The following is a 24,674-nucleotide window of genomic DNA, read 5'->3' on the forward strand; positions in this document are numbered from 1 at the left end:
TGAGATGCGGCGCACGCCCAGCTGTATGAACGGAACAGAGTGGGGTTGTTCCAGGCAGATGTCACAGAGCGAAAAAGGAACAAGGGACCAGGGTATTTGCAGGGGCGTGGTGATCGCGTCGAACCACCAACTCTGCCCCAGCCGAGAAGGGAAACTAGGACTCGCGTGGGGTGGCTGGTGAAAAGGCAGGGTCAGCAGATGAGGTCAGACAGCCAGCTACAGGACAGGTGCGGAGAGAAGGTGCTGGGTCGGGGGCCACTCACACACTCGGACGGACGGGGAGCCGCTCCCGGTAATGAGCGCAGGGGTCGCGGTGGGGGAGCACAGGCTTGCAGAGTCGAGACGTGCTGGGGGAAAGCAGGTGGAGCTGGGGTAGCCAGTTAGAGGCCGGGTCTTGGGTGGCTCCTCCACAGGTGTTAAAGGTGCGGGAATGAGGTGCAGGCGTGGTGGGACCTCCAGGTGCTGCCCGAGAAGACGACAGATAGAACTCTTGGTGGGGAGACCTGACCTTCGGAGGAGGGAAGGAGGTTTGGATCCGTCAGTAACCCAGGAAGGTAAGTGGACGTAGCCACCCCTACCCCGGCTCCCATGCCAGGGAGCTACAGCCGGTCTGGCACTGGGGGACTGAGTGATCCAGGGGCTGAGAGGGGAACGGCTCTCGTTGCGGAGAACACTGTAGAGGAGTTAGCTTCCAAGGGAACGCGACGAGGCTGCCTTTGAGTATTTTGTCGCCTTTTTCTCACTCGTCTTAATGTTGGACCGAACTAAGAGCATGTTTATTTCACACGTTCATAAATATGTTCAAGTTTGAGGGCAATTGACTGCAGACATTTTGCACCTGTTGAGAAGACAATTTCTCAACTCTGCTTAGCATCACAGAAACGCATTTTATGTTCTATCAAGTGGGCAAGCATCTTCAGTAGTTTATGATCTTTCATAAAATGAAAAGTGTTGGAAAGTAAATACCTTCGTTTCCAAGTAATGGGAGGAGAGAGAAGTTGCCATGTTATCACACAATGGAAGATATTTTGTTGAATAATATATAGAATGAGCGGTCTGGCGCTGTATCGCCTTACCTTTCAAAGGATGAAACTGCTGTCTCCTAAAGGATTCCCACACTTCTACCACATTTAAAAAAAACCAGTATGTGTTCGTGTACTGATATGTTTATTCCCATTTTACCAGAAAGAACACAATTTCTCTACTAATCAGAAAAAAAGTTTTGTAACCTCAAAACAAACGTTTACTCACCAAGCTGTAAATAGCTTAAATGGCTTAAATTGGAGATTTCTGTGGGATTTTGAGCAGTTAATAGGACCATCCCTAAACTCTTCAGTTATAGAATATTCAAGGCATACAAGTGTTGTTTTTCTACACAGCATAACTGAAATGTAGTTTAACCAGTGATTTACAAGGCAGTCAAATACCAAAGCTGGAAAGCATTTAGAGAACCATCAATTATGTATTTTCTATACCTTCGAAAACCTTTCAGCTGTTATCAATCATTTGTTTTCATTGGCCAAGTATGACTGCCGTAAAATGACCGTATTCACTAGCCCACCACCTAAAAAGCATTAAGCATTCATTTACAGAATGAACGAACGAGCACGTTTGCTTTGGTTCTTGAAATAGAATTCCCTCGTGTTAAGTATATTTTCTTTATTTACAAAGTATTAGGCTTATTTTACATGACTGCGCGCGCTTACAGTCCCGGCATCACGAAGCAGGAGTTCCCGACCCTGTAGCGCCCAAGGATGCCCAGTTCCGGCCATAGAAGTGCAAGCTGGGTAGAATGTTTGGTGCTTGGATTTCGGAGGTGCTAGTGGGGCAGATAAGGACCGCTTCCTGGTGTCTGGGGGAAGGAGAAGCGCCCCCGCCCCCCGTTCGGAACGCTCTCCATCTCCAGTCCCTCAGAGGAAGTCGTGGCGAAGAAGCTGCTTCCAGGCCCCGCGCGCGCCTCTCCAGGTGCCCGTCCCGCTCCCGCGGCGCCTTCGTCCGGGAGGCTCTTCGCGGCGGCCGGACCCGGCCGACTTCCCTTCCAGCCGAGGCGCCTCCTTCCGCTCAGCGCCGCGCGGCTCCGTTCGGGACGTGTCCGCGCCTCCGCGACCACCGGAGCCACTTCGGGGCGATGCTGGGGCCGCCGGTGAGTGCGCGGCGCAGCGGCCGCGTCTCGGTCCCCGGGCGCCGCCGCCCTCCGTCCCGGGCCGCCTCGTGGGGCCCGCGCGCCCAGGACACGCGGGGGCCGCCGAGGGGCCCGGGCGCCATCATAGGCACTCGCAGCCCGCGGCGCAGCAGCCCGGCCGGCACACGCACACGCGCACCGCGCACCCGCGGCCCACGCGGACCCCTGCTCGGGGCGGCGGCGGCGGGGGGCGAGCGGGCCGCCTCGGGGGAGGGCCCCGGGGTGCCCGCGGGCGGCGCGCGGGCGGGGAGGGCGCGCGGGGGCCGGCGTGGTCAGCACCCATCCTCCGGGCGGGGGCGCGGGGCGGGGGGCGCGGGGCGGGGCCCCGGGGGCGGGGGCGCGGGGCGGGGCGCGGGCCCCTCCTCCGCGCGGCGCTGAGCGCGGCCTGTCCCGCAGGTCTGGGCGCTGGTGGCCGGCGTCCTGCTGGCGCTGTCGCCGGGCCGGGCGGAGGGCGCCCCGAGGGCGGGCTGGCGGCCGGCGCGGGCGCGGGGCTGCGCGGACCGGCCCGAGGAGCTTCTGGAGCAGCTGTACGGGCGACTGGCGGCCGGCGTGCTCGGCGCCTTCCACCACACGCTGCAGCTGGGCCCGCGCGAGCAGGCGCGCAACGCCAGCTGCCCGGCCGGGGGCAGGCCCGCCGACCGCCGCTTCCGGCCGCCCACCAACCTGCGCAGCGTGTCTCCCTGGGCCTACAGGTGAGCGGGCGCGCCGGGGGGCGCGGGGGGCGCCGGACCTGCAGCGGCTCTTTCCCGCAGAGGCCGGGCAGCTCCCTCCGAGGGACCCGCGTACTCCGTTCACCTTTCCGGTCTTTCCGACGCCCCAGTTTCTTGAGCACCTGTACCTTGTCAGGTACGTGGTTAAGAGAGGTCTACGCGGCCGAGCCCGGGGACCCTTCGTTGATTGTTAGAGGACTCTGTGCAGGAGGCCTGTGCGGGGTCTGACGTGGGGTCTTGCGGACGTTTCTCGGGCGCCTGTGCTGGTCCAGGTGCTGCTGGCCTTCGACCCTCCGAGCTCGTCAAGCCTGTGGTCGACAGGAGGGAGGGTGGCGGTCATTGGGAGCAGACGAGGCGGGACGTGATTGGACATGAGGAGTTAAGTGTGCGGTGGTTTAAGCGGGGGGAGGGGGAGGACGGAGGGGCATCGAGCACGCTGGAGGACGGGCGTCATTCCGGGGTCGCTCGGGGGAGAGGTTATCTCGCAGGAAACCAGCGGCGTGCAGACAGGGCACAGTGTGGTCAGAGTGTCTTCAGCGCACGTATGGCCGTCCGCTTCTTTCCCTGCTGTCGCTGCGGAGTGTCACCGTCCCGAGGGGCTCTCAGGCTGGAGAAGGTGGGATCCTTCACTGCCACAGCCTCGGGAAAGGGACGGGGTGACCCGGAGGAAAGGGAGGGAGGAGCTCAGGCCGGGGCGGCGGGGGGCGGGGGGGAGCGGGGGACGGGGAGCGCAGGCCTGGGTTTGCCCTTAGCAGTGTTGCAAGGTTGACATTTATCCTTGAGAGTGTTTTTTCGTTCGAGGAAGCCATACAGCCACTCGTGTTTCGAGAAGCTGTCCCTGAGGGGGGAATACTGGACACACGCAGCTAGGATGGTGGAGGAGGTGAGACCAGGACCAATTTGAATGGCACTGCTTAAAGGAAAAGGGACAGGATTTAGTGGAAGATGGTTCCGTGTGGGACGGAGGGGCCCACAGCGTCCCAGTCCCCACGGTGTGCTGTGCGGGGACGTGCGAAGACCTCCCCCGCCTGCCATGGCGCCCAGCCCCCTCCGCCCCGCGTGCCGGCTCTTCCCACCAGCGGCTGGTGCCCTCGGGACACACCTGCCAGCCATTCACGCTGGTGCTTCGTCTCCGCCTTTTCCTCTTTCTCCCCACCAATCCCAGGGCCCCAAAGGGTGGGTTATTGTCCCGCCCCTCTCTTTCTAGCCTCATGTCACACCCTTGATGTGCGAGGTGGCATCGCGGAAAAACAGACTACACTCTCCTCCCAGGCCAGGCCTTGGCCCGTGGACCACGAGGACCACGAGGCAGCAGGGAAACTGCTAACTCAGGACCTCCTGTTGGGCGCGTCTGCCACGCGTCTGGCTTGGGTTGTGGACGCATTTTAGCAACAGGACGAGGAAGCAGGCTCCCTGGAGGTAACGAGTTTAGTGCTGGGCTGCTGAGTTCGGTCCCTGAGAGCACGCGGGCGGAGGTGTGGTCTCGCGAGAGGTCGGGGCTGGAGCGCAGACCAGGAGTTGTCAGCCCGAGAGCTCCCCGTGGTGGAGTTGAGCTGCCCTTGCACGTTGCTGGCACTGACGCCTGCGTCTCCCCAGGAAAGACCCCAGAGTGGAGGGAGCAGGGCGCGGCCTGGGCAGGTAGCTGTCAGGAAGGAACCCAGCATCGCGTGGTTCTGCTTGGGGAGCCTTTGCCCCTCGCGGGCCTGGGCCAGGAGCTACGCCTGCGTCGTTTTTCAGACATTTCGAGCCTCGTGAGGTTGCCCCTCAGTGAGCACGGGGAGGCCCAGTGGCTCCACGCTCTGCGGGAAGGATGGTTTCCAGGATGGGCACGGGCCGGGACTGCTGGTGGCTGGCCGCTGAAGCCGGCCCTGCCTGGTGCTGCCGGCAGACCCCGACCTGCGCCTTGACCTCGGATCACCTCCCCACCTCCCGAGTTTCTGGGAAGATTAGATAAAGCAATACACGTGGCACCCCAGAGCCTCTTCTAAGCGGTGTGCTTAGATGTTACTGCCGGGCGGGATCGCGGGCGGAAGAGTGGCCTCACCTGTGCTGTGTCAGCTCAGACTCAGAAGTGCTATTTAAGGCTACAAACAGAGAACTCTTCAAGATGGATAGGGAAATGGACTGCACGTCAAACCTGAAAGCCACAGAAAGGATCACTTCAGCTGGGTAAGCTAGGCTTTAAAATAGAAATTTGGAGTATAAGGTGGCTTTCCGTATCTTTAGGGGAGAGATGGATCATTCGATAAATAGCGTTGGGACTGGGTAAGCAGCTGAAAGGATACAATTGGATCTCACTCGTGTATGGAAATAAGTTCCCGATGACTCAGACTTAAACGTGAAAAGTAAAACCACAAACACACATAAAAACGCAGTCAATTATATTTATACTCTTGAGTGGAGAAGGCCTATTTTGTAGCTCACAGGCCCCCAAAGTCATTAAAGAGGAGATTGATAAATTTAATTACATAATTATCTGCCATTTCTTCTTGGCAAAATTGGAAAAAAATACAAGGCTAAACTTGCAACCCATGTGACAAAGGGCTTGTTTCATGAAGAGCTCCTACAAACCAAGAAAAAGACCCAGTGAATTGGTATAGGTGATCTTATTTACGAAGCAGAAATAGAGACACAGATGTAGCGAGCAAAGCGTATGGATACCAAGCGGGGAAGAGGGGGTGGGATGAATTGGGAGATTGGGATTGACATATACACACTATAGATACTATGTATAAAACAGATAAGTAATGAGAACCTACTGTATAGTGTAGGGAACTCTACTCGGTGCTCTGTGGTGACCTAAATGGGAAGGAAATCCAAAAGGGATATATGTATATGTATAGCTGATTCACATTGCTATACAGTGGAAACTAGCAACATTGTAAAGCAACTGTACTCCAATAAAAGTTAAAAAAAAAAAAAAAAAAAGACCCAATGAAAGGAAGACAGAGGCCATGGTCAGTCCTCATGGAGGGAAGTCACATGACCCCAACTCTGAAAGGAGGACAGACTTCGCCCTCAGGCGTATTAAAACTGTACTGGGGGGCTTCCCTGGTGGCGCAGTGGTTGAGAGTCCGCCTGCCGATGCAGGGGACACGGGTTCATGCCCCCGTCCGGGAAGATCCCACATGCCACGGAGCGGCTGGGCCCGTGAGCCATGGCCGCTGAGCCTGCGCATCCGGAGCCTGTGCTGCGCAACGGGAGAGGCCACAACAGTGAGAGGCCCGCGTACCGAAAACAAAAAACAAAACTGTACTGGGACTTCCCTGGTGGTCCAGTGGTTAAGACTCCACGCTCTTAATGCAGGAGGCCTGGCTTCGGTCCCTGGTTGGGGAACTAGATCCTGCATGCCGCAACGAAGATCTGAGTGCTGGAACTAAGACCCCGTGCAGCCAACTAAATAAATATTAAAGGGGCTTCCCTGGTGGCGCAGTGGTTAAGAATCCGCCTGCCAATACAGGGGACAAAGGTTCGAGCCCTGGTCCGGGAAGATCCACATGCCGCGGAGCAACTAAGCCCGTGTGTCACAACTACTAAAGCCCACGCGCCTAGAGCCCGTGCTCCGCAACAGGAGAAGCCACCGCAATGAAGAGCAGCCCCCGCTCGCCGCAACTAGAGAAAGCCTGCGCAGCAACAGAGACCCAACACAGCCAAAAAGAAAAAGAAAAAACAAAGCCAACTCTTCTTAAAAAAAAGAAAATCACTGTGCTGAGAGAGGTGTTTTGGTGGGAGTGCCCGTCCAGCCGAGCTGGCACGGTGTGAGGGGAAGGCTCTCCCTATACTGGGGATGTGACTGGTACAGCTTTTATGCAGTTAGGTATTAACTACGACAATTTCAAATCCCTATTTGCCCCTCCCCCTTCCCTCTCCCCAGTGGTAACCAACCACTAGTTTGTTCTCTGTGTCAGTTTCTGTTTTGTTATATTCTTTTTTCGGATTCCACATACAAATGACAACATGGTATTTGTCTTTGTCTGTCTGAATTATTTCACTAAGCATAATACCCTCCAGGTCCATCCACAATGCTGCAAGTGGCAAAATTTCATTCTTTTTCTATGGCTAATATTCTGTGGCTAGTATGTACGTCTTCTTTATCCATTTGTCTGTTGATGGACACTTAGATTGCTTCCATATCTTGGCTAGTGTGTAAAAAAAATGCTGCAGTGAACATTGGGGTGCATGTATCTTTTCGAATTAGTGTTTTCATTTTTTTTTTTTTGGATACATACCCAGGAGTGGAATTGCTGGATCATATGGTAGTTCTCTTTTTGTTTTTTCTTGAGGAATCCTCACACTGTTCTCCACAGTGGCTGCACCAATTTACATTCCCAACAGTGCACAAAGGTTCCCTTTTTTCCACATCCCTGCCAACATTTGTTATTTGTGTTCTTTTTGATGATGGCCATTCTGACAGGTGTGAGGTGATACCTCATTTTGGTTCTGATTTGCATTTCTCTGATTAGCAGTGTGGAGCATCTTTTCATGTGCCTGTTGGCCATCTGTATGTCTTCTTTGGAAAAATGTCTATTCAAGTCTTCTGCCCATTTTTAAATTTTTTTTTCTGTTTGTTTTTTGATATTGTGTTGTATGAGCTGTTTATGTATTTTGGATGGTAACCCCTTATTGGTCATAACACTTGCAAATATTTCCTTCCATTCAGTAGATTGTCTTTTGTCAGTAGTTTCCTTTGCTGTGCAAAAGCTTTTAGATTTGTTTATTTTTGCTTTTGTTTCCTTTGCCTTAGGAAACAGATTGAAAGCAATATTGCTACAATTTATGTCAGTGTTCTGGTTATGTTTTCCTCTAGGACTTTTTTTTTTTTTTTTTTTTTGCTGTACGCGGGCCTCTCACTGTTGTGGCCTCTCCCGTTGTGGAGCACAGGCTCAGCGGCCATGGCTCACGGCCCCAGCCACTCTGCGGCATGTGGGATCTTCCCGGACCGGGGCACGAACCCATGTCCCCTGCATCAGCAGGCGGACTCTCAACCACTGCACCACCAGGGAAGCCCTCCTCTAGGACTTTTATGGTGTCTGATCTTACGTTTAGGTCTTTAATCCATTTGAGTTTACTTTTGTATATGTTGTTAGAGAATGTTCTAATTTCATTCTTTTACATGTAGCTGTCCAGTTTTCCAAACACCACTTATTGAAGAGACTGTCATTTCTCCACGATGTATTCTTGCCTCCTTTGTCATAGATTAATTGCCCATAAGTGTGTGTGTTTATTTCTGGGCTCTCTATTCGGTTCCAGTGATCTGTGTGCCTGTTTTTGTGGCAGTACCATACTATTTTGATTACTGTAGCATTGTAGTATAGTTTGAACTCAGGGAGTGTGATTCTTCCAGCTCTGTTCTTCTTTCTCAAGATTGGCTTGACTATTCAGGGTCTTCTGTGTTTCCATTCAAATTTTAAAATTATTTGTTCCAGTTCTGTGAGAAATGTCATCAGTGTTTTGATAAGGATTGCTTTGAATCTGTAGATTGCCTTGGGTAGTATGGTCATTTTGACAGTATAAATCCTTCTAGTCAATTAACACAGTGTATCTTTCCATCTGTGTCATCTTCAGTTTCTTTCATCAGTGTCTTATAGTTCTCTGAGTACAGGTCTTCTACCTCCTTAGATTTATTCCTAAGTATTCTTTTTGATGATATGGTAAATGGGATTGTTTCCTTAATTTCCATTTCTCCCAGTTCATTGTTAGTGTATAGAAATGCAATATATTTCTGTGTATTTATTTTGTATCTTGCAACTTTACTGAATTCATTGATGAGCTCTAGTAGTTTTCTGGTGGTGTCTTTAGGATTTTATGCGTATAGCATCATGTCAGCTACAAACAGTGAAAGTTTTACTTCTTCTTTTCCAGTTTGGATCCCTTTTATTTCTTGTCTGATTGCTGTGGCTAGGACTTACAATATTATGTGGAATAAAAGTGGTGAGAGTGGGCGTCCTTGTCTTCTTTCTGATCTTAGAGTAAATGCTTTCAGCTTTTCAGCATTGAGTGTGATGTTAGCTGTGGGCTTATCATATATGGCCTTCGTTATGTTGAGGGATGTCTCCTCTGTACCCACTGCTGGAGAGTTTTTATCAGAAATGGATGTTGAATTTTGTCAAAAGCTTCTCCTGAATCTATTGAGATGATCATAATGGTTTTTATTCTTCAATTTGTTAGCGTGGTGTATCCCAATGATTGATTTATGGATGTTGAAAAATCCTTGCATCCCTGGGATAAATCCCACCTGATCATGGTGTATTGTCCTTTTAATGTATTGTTGGAATCAATGTGCTAATGTCTTGTTGGAGATTTTTGCATCTGTGTTCATCAGTGATATTGGCCTGTAGTTTTCTATTTTGTGTGATATCTTTGTCTGGTTTTGGTATCATAGCATGAGTTCAGATGCAGTCTTTCCTCTCTGATTTTTTGGAATAGTTTTAGAAGGATAGGAATCAACTCTTCAACTCTTCTCTAAATGTTTAGTAGAATTCACCCATGAAGCCATCTGGTTCTGGACTTCTGTTTGTTGGGAGTTTTTTTCTTTTTTTTTTCCAATTACTGATTCAGTTTGATTACTGGTAATTGCTTTGTTCATATTTTCTATTTCTTCCTGGTTCAGTCTTGGGAGATTGTACACTTCTAGGAATGTGTCCGTTTCTTCTAGGTTGTCCATTTTATTGGCATGCAGTTGTTTATAGTAATCTCTTATGATCCTTTGTATTTCTGTGGTATCAGTTGTAACTTCTCCTTTCTCATTTTTGGTTTTATTGATTTGGACCCTCTCTCTTTTTTCTTGATGAGTCTGGATAAAGGTTTATCAACTTTGTTTATCTTTTCAAAAAACCAGCACTTAGTTTCATTGATCTTCTTATTCGTTTTGTTTTGTCTGTATTTCATTTATTTCTGCTCTGATCTTTATGGTATCTTTCCTTCTACTAACTTTGAGTTTTGTTTGTTCTTTTTCTAGTTCCTTTAGGTGTAAGGTTAGGTTATTTATCTGAGATTTTTCTTTTTTCCTGAGTGTGTATCGCTGTAAACTTCCCTCTTAGAACTGGTTTAAAAAAAATTTTTTTTTAAATTGAACCATAGCTTATTTACAATTTTGTGTTAGTTTCTGGTGTAGAGCAAAGTGATTCAGTTATGTATATACACACATATATGTATATATATTCTTTTTCATATTCTTTTCCATCATGGTTTATTACAGGATACTGAATATAGTTCCCCGTGCTATACAGTATAGCCTTGTTTATCCATTTTATATATTGTAGTTTGTATCTGCTAATCCCAAACTCCTAATTAATCCTCCTCCCCTTCCCCTTTGGTAACCACAAGTTTGTTTTCTATGTCTGTGAGTCTGTTTCTGTTTTGTAAATAAGTTCATTTCTACCATATTTTAGATTCCACACGTAAGTGATATCGTATGGTATTTGTCTTTCTCTGTCTGACTTCACTTAGTATGATAATCTCTAGTTCCATCCATGTTGCTGCAAATGGCATTATTTCATTCTTTTATGGCTGATATTCTATTGTGTATATATATCACACCTTTTTTTTTTTTTTTTTTGTGGTACACGGGTCTCTCACTGTTGTGGCCTCTCCCGTTGCAGAGCACAGGCTCCGGACGCGCAGGCTCAGCAGCCATGGCTCACGGGCCCAACTGCTCTGTGGCATGTGGGATCTTCCCGGACCGGGGCACGAACCCGTGTTCCCTGCATCGGCAGGCGGACTCTCAACCACTGCGCCACCAGGGAAGCCCCTATATCACACCTTCTTGATCCATTTATCTGTTGATGGACATCTGTGTTGCTTCCATGTCTTGGGTATTGAGAATAGTGCTTCTGTGAACACTGGGGTGCATGTATCTTTTAGAATTAGGGTTCTCATCTTTTTAAAAAAATGTTTATCTATTTGGTTGCACCTGGTCTTAGTTGCGGCAGTCAGGCTCCTTAGTTGCAGCTCACCAGCTCCTTAGTTGTGGCTTGCGATCTCCTTAGTTGTGGCAGGAGGGCTCCTTAGTTGTGGCATGTGAACTCTCAGTTGTAGCATGCATGTGGGATCTAGTCCCCTGACCAGGGATCAAACCCGGGCCCCCTGCATTGAGAGTGCGGAGTCTTATCCACTGTGCCACCAGGCAAGTCCCTAGAGTTTTCATCTTTTTCAGTTATGTGCCCAGGAGAGGGATTGCAGGATAATATGGTAACTCTATTTTTAGCTTTCTGAGGAACCTCCATACTGTTTTCCATAGTGGCTGCACTAATTTACATTCCCACCAATGGTGTAGGAGCGTTCCCTTTTCTCCATACACTCTCCAGCATTTATTGTTTGTAGACCTTTTTAAAAATTTTTTATTTTATTTATTTATTTTTTGGCTGCATTGGCTCTTCATTGCTGTGTGCGGGCTTTCTCTAGTTGTGGTGAGCCGGGGCTACTCTTCACTGCAGTGCACAGGCTTCTCATTGCGGTGGCTTCTCTTGTTGCAGAGCACGGGCTCTAGGCATGCAGACTCAGTAGTTGTGGCGCACAGGCTTATTTGCTCCGCAGCATGTGGGATCTTCTCGGACCAGGGCTCAAACCCGTGTCCCCTGCATTGGCAGGTGGATTCTTAACCGCTGCGCCACCAGGTAAGTTCGCATGTATCTTTTTGAATTATGTTTTCTTCTGGATATATGCCCAGGAGTGGGATTGTGGGAGCATATGGTAGCTCTGTTTTTAGTTTTTTAAGGAACCTCCATACTGTTTTCCATAGTGGCTGCACCAATTTACATTCCCACCAATGGTGTAGGAGCGTTCCCTTTTCTCCACACACACTCTGGCATTTATAGTTCTTTTTTTTAATTCTTTTTAAAAAATTAGTTTTTATTTTTGGCTGCATCGGGTCTTTGTTGCGGCACGCGTGATCTTTCCTCGCAGCATGTGAGCTACTCTCTAGTGGCGCACAGCCTTCTCTCTAGTTGTAGTGTGTGAGTTTTCTCTTCTCCAGTTGTGGTGCGCAGGTTCCAGAGTGCGTGGGCTCTGTAGTTTGTGGCATGAGGGCTCTTGAGTTGAGGCATGCATGCTCAGTAGTTGTGGCGCACGGGCTTAGTTGCCCCATGGCATATGGGATCTTAGTTCCCCAACCAGGGATTGAACCCATGTTCCCTGCATTGCAGGACAGATTCTTTACCACTGGACCACCAGGGAAGTCCCGCATTTGTTGTTCGTAGACTTTTGGATGATGGCCATTCTGACTGGTGTGAGGTGAAACCTCATTGTAGTTTTGATTTGCATTTCTCTAATAATTAGTCATGTTGAGCATCTTTTTATGTGCTTTTTGGCCACCTGTATGTCTTCTTTGGAGAAATGTCTATTTAGGTCTTCTCCTTTTTTGATTGGATTTCTTGGTTTTTTTGATATTGAGCTACAGTGTTGTATATTTTGGAGATTAATCCCTTGTTGGTTGCATCATTTGCAAACATTTTCTCCCATTCTGTGGGTTGTCTTTTCATTTTGTTTATGGTTTCTTTTGCTGTGCAAAGCTTTTAAGTTTAATTAGGTCCCATTTGTTTATTTCTGTTTTTATTTCCATTTCTCTAGGAGGTGGATTCAAAAAGACATTGCTGAGATTTATGTCAAAGAGTGTTCTGCCTGTGTTTTCCTGTAAGAGTTTTATAGTATCCAGTCTTACATTTGGGTCTTTAATCCATTTTGAGTTTATTTTTGTGTATGGTGTTAGAGAATGTTCTAATTTCATCCTTTTACATGTAGCTGTCCAGTTTTCCCAGCACCCCTTATTGAAGAGACTGTCTTTTCGCCATTGTACATTCTTGCCTCCTTTGTGGTAGATTGGCCATAGATGCGTGGGTTTATTTCTGGGTTTTCTATCCTGTTCCATTGAGCTATATTTCTGGTTTTTTTGCCAGTACCATACTGCTTTGGTTACTGTGGCTTTGTAGTATAGTCTGAAGTCAGGGCGCCTGATTCCTCCAGCTCTGTTGTTCTTTCTTAAGATTGCTTTGGCTCTTTAGGATCTTTTGTGTTTCCATATGAATTAAAATTTTTTTGTTCTAGTTCTATGAAAAATGCCATTGGTAATTTGATAGGGATTCCATTGAATCTGTAGATTGCTTTGGGTAGTATGGTCACTTGAACAATATTGATTCTTCCAATCCAAGAACATATCTCTCCACCTGTTTGTGTCACTACACTTTCTTTCATCAGCATCTTATAGTTTTCAGACTACAGGTCTTTTGCCTCCTTAGGTAGATTTATTCCTAGGTATTTTATTCTTTTTGATGCAATGGTAGATGGGATTGTTTCCTTAATTTCTGTTTCTGATATTTTATTGTTAGTATATAGGAATGCAACAGATTTCTGTGTATTAATTTTGTATCCTGGAACTTTACCAAATTCATTGATGAGTCTAGTAGTTTTCTGGTCGTGTCTTTAGGATTTTCTATGCACAGTATCATGCTCCTATGTATACGCTCTGCCACTACTACCCGTCTCCATCTCAGTGTGCTTCCTTCTTTATATCTTTAGTTGTAGAACATCTTTTCTGGTAGTTTCTGGTCTTTTTTTTATTGGTAGTTGCTCTGTAAATATTTGTCATTTTGGTGAGCTTGGGGGTCTTCCTGCTCCACCATCATGGCCAAGCTCCAAGAAAGGGGCCGAAACATCTTAACTTTAAAGTGGAAAGAAGGGAAATTTACCAACCGCGAGGAAAGAGCAGACACTAAAGAAACGGAGCTTCAGCGGGTCACGACAGCCGTCGATTTCCCAAGAGTCTTGGCTCCAAGGGAACTGTTTGCTCTCGCCGGTTGTGGGCTCCCGGCAGAGGCCTTACTTGCCTTCACGGAGGTCAGAGCCCCCGGGAGCCACAGCCTGGGGACACAAGGAACTGGGTGGGGAAAGCCAGGACCCAGGTCCAGACCGCTCTGGTTCCCCTGGCTGTGCTCCCCACATATGGGCTGTTAGAAAAGCAACATTCAGCCTCCAGAATATAAAAATATTTTCTCACTTACTTTGTGTCATCGTGTTTGTTTCTCTTAAGCTTTAGAAACAAATACGACAAAAATAAAATCAATGTGATTGCTCAGTAAGTTTTTTAAAGTCACATTGACACAGTAAGAAACATATTGTAGGAGTACTGAGGTTTATTACAGTTTAAAGATACACATTGACACCCCGAAGATACACACCCACCAACACTCCAAGTAACTTGTTTACCTTTCTCAATTTTGGGTCTTAGTCTAAAGGTAGCTTTTCTCTAGGATGTGAATAATGCACACAATTTATTTTTAGGCTTTGCTACTTTTCTTTATAAATTCCTCCTGGGCATTTAAGCAACTACACCTACGTTTATTTTGCAATAGACAACTCCATGGGTCACAATAGCAGCAAGGGAATAAATGGAAAGAAAAAGAAACAGGACAGGGAGGTCGAGGGACCTAACGGGAGGGGCAGGGGGGCCACCCGCTTGTGGGCACATCGGCCCTTTACGGGTGAGCCTGCACTGGGGGTACCAGCAGGGGCGCTGGCCAGGTGTTAGGAAGCGCCAGGAAAGTGGAATCTTCGCACGGAGAACCGAGGTTGGCTCTGCTCTGTGGCCGGGACTCTCAGCAGGGGACTCTGGGAGCAGGGCGGCAGCAGCGACAGCCCCCAGCTCGTGGCGGGGGGAAGGTCACCACTGTCTCTGGCCTGCACGTTCCCACGAGCCGGTGGGTGGATATCTAGCCACGCTAGTTTCAGGAGGGCTGAAACAGGAAGGGCGCTTCTGCTCGCCCCTCCTCCGACCCTGAGTCCGCCACGCCACCCCCGAGCGTCGCCTCCGCGCCCCTTCCCCAACAAGTGTCGCCCAGTTGTCCAATCCACTGTGCGAGGCGGTGCTGTGGACATCGCTTTTTCTTCATTATGTTGTCCTTCAAATTGTAAAAGAATGTTAATTAGAGAAAGTACAGAGGTGAGAAGCATCATGTTAGAGAAGGTCCGCCCCCTTTCTAATGTTCCCGCTTGTTTCTCTCGTGCGCCCCCTCCCCCCGGGTGCACGGTCAGACTGTGTCCCGGCACCGAGAGCCCAGGTCCCCACAGACAGGAGCCGCGGCTCCCAGGGAGGTGGCCGGCAGGGGGCAGCACCGGCCAACCCACCCGCCCGCCGGCCCCGGTCATCTTTGAACCTGGGGAGACCTTGCTTCTGTCTGTTTTCCGCTGGCAAGTTCACTGACGCCTGGCGCCGGGCTTCGTTATTCTAATGATTTAGAAGCACAGCCTTTCTGCCTTCCCGGGTTTCTCAGTACAGGTGTCGTGTCCTCTCTGTTAAGAAGGGCAGGGAGGGAGGAAAGGACGGAGGCAGTCGACTGCCATTGGGGGTGGGGCTCCAGTGACAGCACAGGACATTGGGCTCGGGAGGGGACATCGTCAGACTCCGTGGTAGAGAAGGAGAAACTCATCGTTTAAGGCAGCTTGGTAGGAAATGGTGGTGTTTCTCCCCCCAAATATTTTTATGCGTAAGTGACTCTAATGAGCTGCTCGGCACACAGCGGGCTGGGCTGCGGCCACCAGCGTTCCAGAGTAAGAAGTAGAAGCGTTGTCGGGAGCGCCGTCGTGGGGTGACGGTCTCTCTTGAAAATAGGCCGTTCGTTTTGCTTTGAAGGTTGTCTTCTCTGACTGCTGGGTCTTGTTCTACGTAAGATGAGTGAATATTCCATCCCGTCGTCCCCTGAATAAAACGTCTGTGTCCTTCACGCGGGTGGAAGGATTGGGTGGCGAGCACGCCTGCCGCGTGCTCTTGGCCTCGGTCTTGTGGAAACGACACACGAGGCTTGAAGGAGGGCAGTGGGTGCCTGGCTCCCGCGGTCAAGGGGAAAATGACCTTCCAAAATGCTCCCAGGATGAGGCGCAGCGTCTGGGCTCGTGTTCCGTGTGGATTATTCCTCACACCGCGCACGAGGTGCTTGGCCTGCCCGCCCCAAGGACGGACGCAGCGGACGTGGCTCTAACGCCAGATTCTGCGGCTTCCCTGGACAGAGAGTCCAGGCCGCCGTGGCAGGAGCTCTGTTTTTCCTCTGAGGAGATTCTTCCCAGCTGCCCGGAATGTGTGGCATCTGCCCTGAGGGAGAAAAGGGCCCTAGAGAAGCTCTGGCTCATTCGTTCCCTGGTTCCCTTTCTCTGTCCCTCGGAATCGTCTTCCAGATTCTTTCCAAGTGTCTCTGCTCTTCCCTGAGCTCCCAGGTGGTCAGGTCTTGCATGGAATCAGCGGGTCACCCTTTTCCAATGGCCCCGTGGTGGTAGGGCTGAGCCCCTGGGGGCCTCGGGCCCCTTGTGCGGGGCTGGGCCTTGGGGGGTGGGCCGGGCCTTCCAGGCTCCGCGGGGACCAGCCTGGCGGCAGAGGAGCCGGTGGGTCTGCATCGGCCTCCCTGGCTTGGGGTCAGGGCTGTCCGAGGCCAGGCTGAGGATCGCAGCTCGGTGGCCTCGGCCCAGGGTCACTGACCCCTGGACGTCCTCGCCGGCATAGGGCCAGGTGCGCCCGCGGGGATGGCCTCAGGGTCCATGCGGTCAGGTCCCTCTGCCTCCCAGCTGGTCCCATGTCCTCTTCCCCAGGGACACACACTCAGGTTCTCGTCGGGTGGGGCCGTGTTCGGGGCTTACTGGCAGCCGTGGTGAAAGCCCGTCCGGCTCGACCGGAGCAACAGGAGGGCCGGCGGCGCCGCACGGGGGGCTGCTGTCTCCTGTCCCTGCGCCCCAGGTGGTCAGACCCGTTGGCACAGGGAACCACAGACCTGCCTCAGTGCCCTGTGGTCTCTCAGACCCGGGCCCAGTGGCCTCCCCCGGGTCTGGTCAGGACTGTCCAGGGGGCTTTTAGACCTGGCCCGGCCCAGCCCTGCGCCCCCCTGAGCTCCACAGCCCTGGGGAGGGGACAGCGTCCCAGCAGGGAGCAAGCCAGTCGCAGCGCTGCTGTCCATGCTGGCTCAGCAGTGACCTTGTGGGCTAATTAGACTCCCTGGCATGGGTGTCCAGCGGGAGGGTCCTGAGATGGGGGCTGGGGGGATGGGGAAGTGCCCCGGTTGTGTGCAGTCACCCCCTCGGAGGTGCTGGGGGGCTTCTGTCTGGGGCTCCCAGACACGAGCCAGGCGGTCACTTGGCAGCCAGCGGGCTGAGCTCCTGAGTGTGGAGGGAAGTGTGGGAATCCGGGGTTGAACAGGCCCCATGCCACACGGTTCTGAAAACCACAGTTTGGAAACCTTGTTTCTGCCTTAATTGCCCACGTCCAGGAGAAACAGCACTTGGGAAAAGACACTGTCCCCCTCAGCTTCCCCGAGGGCCGCCCGATGTCCTCCCGTTACCAGCGTCTTGAAGGCGGGTAGAGCAAAGCCCTTCCTGTTCTTCCTCGCAGCTGCTTAGACTGCTCTGGGCCCTTTTCTCTCTGTACGAGTTTTAGGATCCGCCTGCCAAGTCCTAAGAGAAATCTACGAGAATTGCACTGACTTCATAAATTACTTCGGGGAGAGTCTCTGATATCTTAGAAACTCAGGGGATTACAGGCGTCTCTTCTAAGCAGAAAACGTTGATAAAAATATCACTTTATTAGTCCTGCCATCAAGAAGGTGGAGGAAGCAGCCCGCCCATCAAATCCATCCCATGCACTTTGCAGAGAACCAGCAGGGGCGATGACTCGTCCAGTGTCACTGGTTGGTAACCAGGTTGGACCAAAATTGTAGGTTCAGGACACTGACTCCAGGCCACCCCTTTAAGAAAGTCTGTTTTGACCTTGGGATCTGGGGACCCCGGACTGTTGAGGCCACTTGGTTCCATCCGTTGCTTCTGGGCGGAGGGGCCTTCCCCACTTCTTCCTGGCTTTGGGGCCTGGGGTCTTGGGATTGCTGTGAAAGAAGTGATCACACAGCCTCTGCTGTTTGAAATTAAACTCATTTGTGTTTTGCAAAGAGGGAGGATGGGTTTATGCATAAACACGGTGGCGGCTCTGCCGGTGACCTGCTGCACTCCTCGGGGAACTGCCTCGAATTGTTTCCTACCCTGTCCAGGGCCCGAGCGGCTCTTTTTCTGGCCCTGCCGTCACTCACATTCCTCTGGGCTCGGTTTCCATCCCTTCTCCTCACGTCCTTTGTTCCTGGATTAAGCTGGGCCAGCTGTCGCTCCCTGCGGCCAAGCTTCACACGTGGGGTCCCTGCAGAGGGGACCTGGCCTCGCTCCTGCATGTTCCCTCTGGCTGGGTGCGCGCGCACGGTGGCAGCAGAAGCGGGAAGGCTGAGGCAGTGGGCGCTGGGGGCCATTCGACCGTGTGTCCTTGCGGGGCGACAAAGGATCCCTGCTGGCAGATTTCTTTACCCCGAAAGCACTCCTGAGGATTTTCCCAGAATCTCGGGGCAGGGGGGTGGGGTGACGGGCCTGCGTCTGTCCCATGTCCCGAGGCTTCTGGACTTTGCTCCTGAGCCCCACACCCCGTCGTGGTCCCCGCCGGCCCCCACCTGCAGTGCTGGGTGTCGGGTGGGATGGACGCGTTGCACCCCGTCCCGTGGGAGCACATTTCTATCCTGAGAGAAACGCCGGCCATGACTGCTGAGCCATCCATGTTCCCATCCCAGGTGGGGTGGGCAGGGGTCCCATGGTCACAGTGCCTTGGCCAGAGGTGTCCCTGTGACAGTGGAAACTTCAGTCCCTCGGGCCAACTGGCGGGAGTCGGGGGGGTATTTTTAGTCGGATGAGGCTTCTGACCTGTCACCACATCCAGGCGGCCATCAGGTCCACCTACAAAACTAGCACGTGACACGGGGACTGTCACCTGTGTAGAAAGAGAAACCCCAGTTGTTTGAAAGGAATCTTTACGCCCTCAGGTTGGGGCCTCCCTCCCACACCCGATTCTGTCCCATGGCTGCGTCCACACAGCCGTCTACACTGCCGTCGGCACGAGCTTCCTGTTGTCAGCCTGAACCTGTCTGCGTCTCACAGCCCCTTGTGGCTTCCGGGACCCGTAACTCCAGACTCTCTGCTCTGGGCTCAGGGGTCCTGCCACGTCACAGATTCCTTCGCAAGTCCCTGCCCCACCACACACACGCGTGTAGACACACACACACACACACACACACACGCGCGCGCGCGTGCCACTTCCCCTGGCTCCCTCCCCCACTACCTGCGAGCCCAGCCCTCTGGCCTCACCTCACCCCTGGGCCTCCCCTGGGTCCTATGCGCGGGTGTGTCCGACCCCTGGCTCCGCGGCGGGAGCTTGAAAATCGAGGCTCACTGCCTACCTGCCGAGACAGGTTCAGAGGCACACGGTCACTGTGTGTGTGTGTGTGTGTGTGTGTGTGTGTGTACACACAAGTTTGGTAGTTTCTCTAAAAGGTAAAGACTCTTTGTTAAACAAAACCACAATACCATTGAACACACCTAAAATTGAATACTGCCTTCATATCTTCAAATAGTCCAGTTTAGATTTTCTTGATTGTCTCGTATTTTTAAAACTTAAAGTTTTTTCTTTTATTACTTAATTCTTTGCTTTGAAATTTAAACGTAACAGGAAAATTTGTGAAATTAGTACAAGGAAATCCCTGTACCCTTTACCCAGACTGCCCAAATGTCAGCATCACAGCTCAGCAAAGTTACCAAGATGAGGCGCTGCGTGGATACGGCGCCATATTCTGAACTGTGACCTTCAGAGGGTTCCTACTCGTGCCTCTTCCCTGCCCCAGGGTCCAGCCTCTGCAACTCAGGGCCCTTCAGTCTGTGACAGTCCCTCAGTCCTTTGTCTCTCGTGGCTGTGACACTTCCCATTGTTTTGTCCAATGTCCCTAAGGGTTTGATATGTTTTTTTAAGCAACCATATGGTTTCTCATCCAAATGAAAACACTTGGGAATTGGGGCTCAACTCCTAGCTGCACCTGGTCGGCTCGTGTAAACCAGGTCAGCGATGCCCCAGTACTTATATCGCTCTGCTCAAGGTGCTCCATTTTTTAAATTGAGATACAGTTGACATGTTATTATTAGTTACAGGTGTGCAATATAATGATTCAGTATCTGCATATATGGCAAAATGATCACAGTAAATCTAGTTAACGTCCGTCACCACAGAGTTACACATCTTTTGTGCATGATGAGAAATTTTAAGATGTACTCTCTTAGCAACTCTCGAATATGCTATATTGGTTTTTTTATACATCTTTATTGGAGTATAATTGCTTCACAATGCTGTGTTAGTTTCTGCTGTATAACAAAGTGAATCAGCCATATGCATACACATGTCCCCATATCTCCTCCCTCTTGTGCCTCCCTCCCTCCCACCCTCCCTATCCCACCCCTCTAGGGGGTCACAAAGCACCGAGCTGATCTCCCTGTGCTATGCAGCTGCTTCCCACTAGCTATTTTACATTTGGTAGTGTATATATGTCCATGCCACTCTCTCACTTTGTCCCAGTGTACCCTTCCCCCTCCCCATGTCCTCAAGTCCATTCTCTATGTCTGCGTCTTTATTCCTGTCCTGCCCCTAGGTTCATCAGAACCTTCTTTGTTTTTCAAGATTCCATATATATGCATTAGCATACGGTATTTGTTTTTCTCTTTCTGACTTCACTCTGTAGGACAGACTCTAGGTCCATCCACCTCACTACAGATAACTCAATTTCGTTTCTTTTTATGGCTGAGTAATATCCCATTGTATATATATGCCACATCTTCTTTATCCATTCATCTTTCAATGGACACTTAGATTGTTTCCATGTCTTGGCTGTTCTAATAATGCTGTGATAATAATGCAGTGATCATACGTCTTTTCAAGTTAGTGTTTTTGTTTCCTTGGATAAATACCCAGCAGTGGAACTGCTGTATTATTTAGTAATTCTATTCTTAATTTTTTTGAGGATTCTCCATATTATTTTCCAGTGTCTGCACCAACTTACGTTCCCACCAACAGTACACAAGAGTTTCCTTTTTCTCATCTTCGCCAACACTTATTTCTTGTCTTTGGGTGGGTGGGGGGGGGGCGTGTTGTGTCTTCGTTGCTGCGCACGGACTTTCTCTAGTTGCAGCGAGCAGGGGCTACTCTTCATTGTGGTACACAGGCCTCTCGTTGCAGAGCACGGGCTCCAGGTGTGTGGGCTTCAGTAGTTGTGGCCCATGGGCATTGTTGCTCCGCGGCATGTGGGGTCTTCCCGGGCCAGGGCTCGAACCCCTGTCCCCTGCGTCGGCAGGTGGACTCCTAACCACTGCGCACCAGGGAGGCCCCTTGTCTTTTTGATAACAGCCATTCTGACAGATGGGAGGTGCTTTTGATTTGCGTTTCTCTAGTAATGAGCGATGTTTGAGCATCTTTTCACGTGCCTATTGGACATTTATATGCCTTCTTTGGAAAAATGTCTATTCAGGTCTTGAGTGCATTTTTTAATCAGATTGTTCTTCTGGTATTGAGTTATATGAGTTCTTTGTATTTCGGATATTAACCCCTTATCAGATATATGCTTTGCAAATACTTCCTGCCATTCAGTGGGTTGCCTTTTCATTTTGTTGATGATTTCTCAAGGCTCTTTTAATATTTAGGTTCCCCTGCCTCTTTTTTCCCTCTTGGAATGAAACCTCTGTTGAGTTTCTTTTATTTGGTATCTATACACTTATGTGAATGATCTCACTTAACTACTATTCATATCTAATAATTTAAAAATCTCCGTCTCCAGCCAAGATCTCTCTTGGGCTCCAGACCGGCTTCCACTCTAGTCTGAGAGACCTAAAATTCCGTCTGACGGGGTCACTTCTCTTTAATATCCTTCCTCTTGCCTTCAGGGTCAGATCCAAATTCCTGTTAGGAACTGGAGGCCCCCCCGGAGGCCCCCCCAGATGGCTCCAGCCCCAGCTCTTGGTTCTTCTCCTGTGCTGCGGCTCCTATAACTGACGTGGTCCCTCACATCTAGGCTTTGACCTCTGCCCTAAATGCCCTTTCTCCTTCTTCATCTGGATGAATCCACCCAGGTTCCACTTTACCAGGAAGCCTCCTCTGCTGTGATGGCCTGCTTTAACTCTTTGTTTCTTTGTATATTTATCCCCTGAGAGGGTGAGTCCTTGGATGGTAGATTATTATAGTATTTCATCTATATTCCTACTGCCTGAAACACCACTGGCCCTTAGGTGTTTGTTGAATGAATGTTGAATGTGATTGCAGACATTATAAATTTCTTTTCCTTCAATGTAAGTTAGGGTCTAATCTTGACCTAAGGGTCTGGAGGACAGGAAGCTGAGGAGTCCAGACTCACCACCACCCTCTTACCGTCTACTGAACTCTTCCTCTATGCAGGCGCTGTGGTGGGCTTGTTAGAGCATGAGAGTGAGTCCAGATACAGTCCTTACCCTTCCCTCCCAGGGGAAGACGTGGAAAATGTGCAGTTCTGTCTGAGAGGCCCAAGGTGTTATGAGAATATGGGGAAAGAAGAGGTTAAATCTGACGAAGGAAATCTGAAAACTCTGTAAGATAATGATTTGGCATTGGACCTTAAAACATGGCAAGTCTTCGCTGAGTTGAGATTGGTCTGGGGGAGAGTTCATCTTGAGCCAAAGCTTAGCCGTGGCCCCTGCCAGGCGTCCCGCTCTGGGGGCGGGTGTCGGGCACGCGGGCGGCTGGGAAGGTATGTGGGTGAGGGGCAGGTCGCGGAGGCCTCTGAAGGCGAAGCCGAGGAGCTGGGATTTTTCCTGACATGACCGCCCCTGCCCGACAGGGGACGTGGGGGGCCTGTGCCCCGGGAGGGGGTGGGAATGAGGCATTATGGGGGTGGAAAAGCTGGAAAAGTAAAGTTCTTCCAGAGGCAGCACTGAGGGAAAAGCGATGAGACGCTTATAAAAGATTTTCACCTCCTTGTGGTCATGCGGGCCGGGTGGGGTTGCTGTGGGTCTCCGTGTCCCGGGGGCAGGCAGGTGCCTTCGCAGGCCGGCCGCGCTGCCCTCCTCCTGGCGCACAGATTTCCAGGGCCCCTCCTTGCACAGCAGTGAGAAGGGAGTCAGAGCCAGGCCTCCCTGCCCCCCCCGTTGCTATCCTCCTGGTCACCCCGACTTCTCCCCTGACCTCATCCCCACATCCACATGGTGGCCAAGGACTCAGAAATGTCCCTCTGGGCTCTGGGCTGCTCAGGGGCAGGGCGGTGTGGTCCGAGTTTAAGCACCACCCTCCGTCTGGTCGCATCCTGAGGCCCGCCCCTCCCCGCCCCTCCCCACCGGCTTCCTCCCTCCCTCGGGCCCAGCTCGGGCCCAGGCCTGACCCCGCCTTAGTTCTTTCCTGCTGTGTAAGTGGCACGCAGTTGGTGTCAAGCGTGAAGATACCGTTCCTGAGGCTGTCCACAGGCCATGGGCAGCTGGCCCGGTTGACGCGGCCTCCAGTCCCCCACGCTTGACAGCTGGTCAGGTTCTGCCTCCCGGCCCAGTTTGCCCAGTTCACCCATTGTGTGCCTTCCCACCTCTGCGCTTTCGTTAACTGGTTGTCAGAAGGTCCTTCTCATCTGGAAACTTCTTAGCTTGGCTGGTGCCCTGCAGTCCTGCACGGTGAGGGCCACTAGTCCACAGAAGTTGCGTGTGAGGGACAAGAAGCTTCTGGAAGCCTGGCCACGCCCTCCCCGCGGAGCCCCAGGTCCCAGGGGTGGGCACGCTTGGGCACATCTTGCTTGGCCCGTTTCCTTCCTCGGCTCCCCTCGGGCCAGCGCTCGGGGGCCTTCCCGGGCGTGGTGCTTGTGGACGTATGGATGCGTGTCCCTTGAGAGGTCAGGTCACGGCTGTGACTCAGACTTCAGCGTCACAAGGACCAGCTCCAAAAGTGAGAAGGCAGATGAACAGAAGTGAGGTTTGGGGTCTTGGCAATCCCACGCGGCGGGGCAAGCGTCCCCATACAAGGGGCCGTCAGGAGGGCCCTGGGCTCCATCAGGGCCTCCTGGTCTCAGGGAGGCGAGGGCAGGGTCCAGCCAGCAGCCACAGGATCGTCCTGGGTGCCGACACTTGGCATCTGACCAGAAAGCAGGGAGACCTGGAGGAACACGGAAGTGGTCCAGTTCAAGGCATCCTTCACTTCCCACCTGTCCTGGGCAGCCAGTCCTTCCTGCCCGCCCCCCACCGCCTGCTGTGACTCGGCCCCTTTCCCACACGCGGGAGGGAGGGCACGTGGACCCTGATGGACAGTGGGATGCAGGGTCTCCTGGACAGGCAGTGTCTGGCACCCGCCTCTGCTTGAGGCTCTGTCAGTGGCGGGGAGGCCAGGGTCGGCCCAGCCTGGGCCCGTGGGGTGGTGAGGGCCCAGAGCAGGGTGGCTGGGGGCACCTCATGGAGCACGCGGGCTGTGTGGTGTACACCTGTCCTGCGGGCACTGGTGCAGAGTCTGAGCGTTTTCAGGGAACGTGGCGGCCGTCAACCGTCTTCACTTTAATACAGTGAAGGCCAGGGGCTGCTCGGCTTCAGCCCCTCGCGTAGTCAGTGACCCCAGCCCCACCGGCCCAGAAGCCAAGCCCTCAGGGCCCGTCCTCTCCCCGCAGGATCTCCTACGACCCCGGCCGCTTCCCCAGGTACCTGCCCGAGGCCTACTGCCTGTGCCGGGGCTGCCTGACCGGGCCGCGCGGGGAGGAGGATGTGCGGCTGCGCAGCGCCCCAGTGCTCGTGCCCGCGGTGGTCCTGCGCCGGACCCCGGCCTGCGCGGGCGGCCGCGCCGTCTATACCGAGGAGTACGTCACCATCCCCGTGGGCTGCACCTGCGTGCCCGGGCCAGACAAGGATGCAGACGGCGCCAACTCCAGCCTGGACAAGCCGGCCCGGCCCTGAGCACCCATCCCCAATCCGGGGAC

General features: G+C 51.9%; 1 protein-coding gene across 1 annotated transcript; it reads left to right on the plus strand.

Annotated features, from left to right (window-relative positions):
* Positions 1-2,128: 2,128 nt before the first annotated feature.
* Positions 2,129-24,661, plus strand: IL17D (interleukin 17D; the record flags this gene model as incomplete). Its single annotated transcript, XM_082859398.1, has 3 exons — positions 2,129-2,143; positions 2,579-2,874; positions 24,369-24,661. The coding sequence occupies 3 exons, from the start codon at positions 2,129-2,131 to the stop codon at positions 24,649-24,651; spliced, it is 594 nt and encodes a 197-aa protein (XP_082715524.1). The 3' UTR covers positions 24,652-24,661.
* Between the last annotated feature and the right edge of the window lie 13 nt (positions 24,662-24,674).

Source organism: Leucopleurus acutus, assembly GCF_964270905.1.
Source record: "Leucopleurus acutus genome assembly, chromosome: 18".
Taxonomy (NCBI): domain Eukaryota; kingdom Metazoa; phylum Chordata; class Mammalia; order Artiodactyla; family Delphinidae; genus Leucopleurus; species Leucopleurus acutus.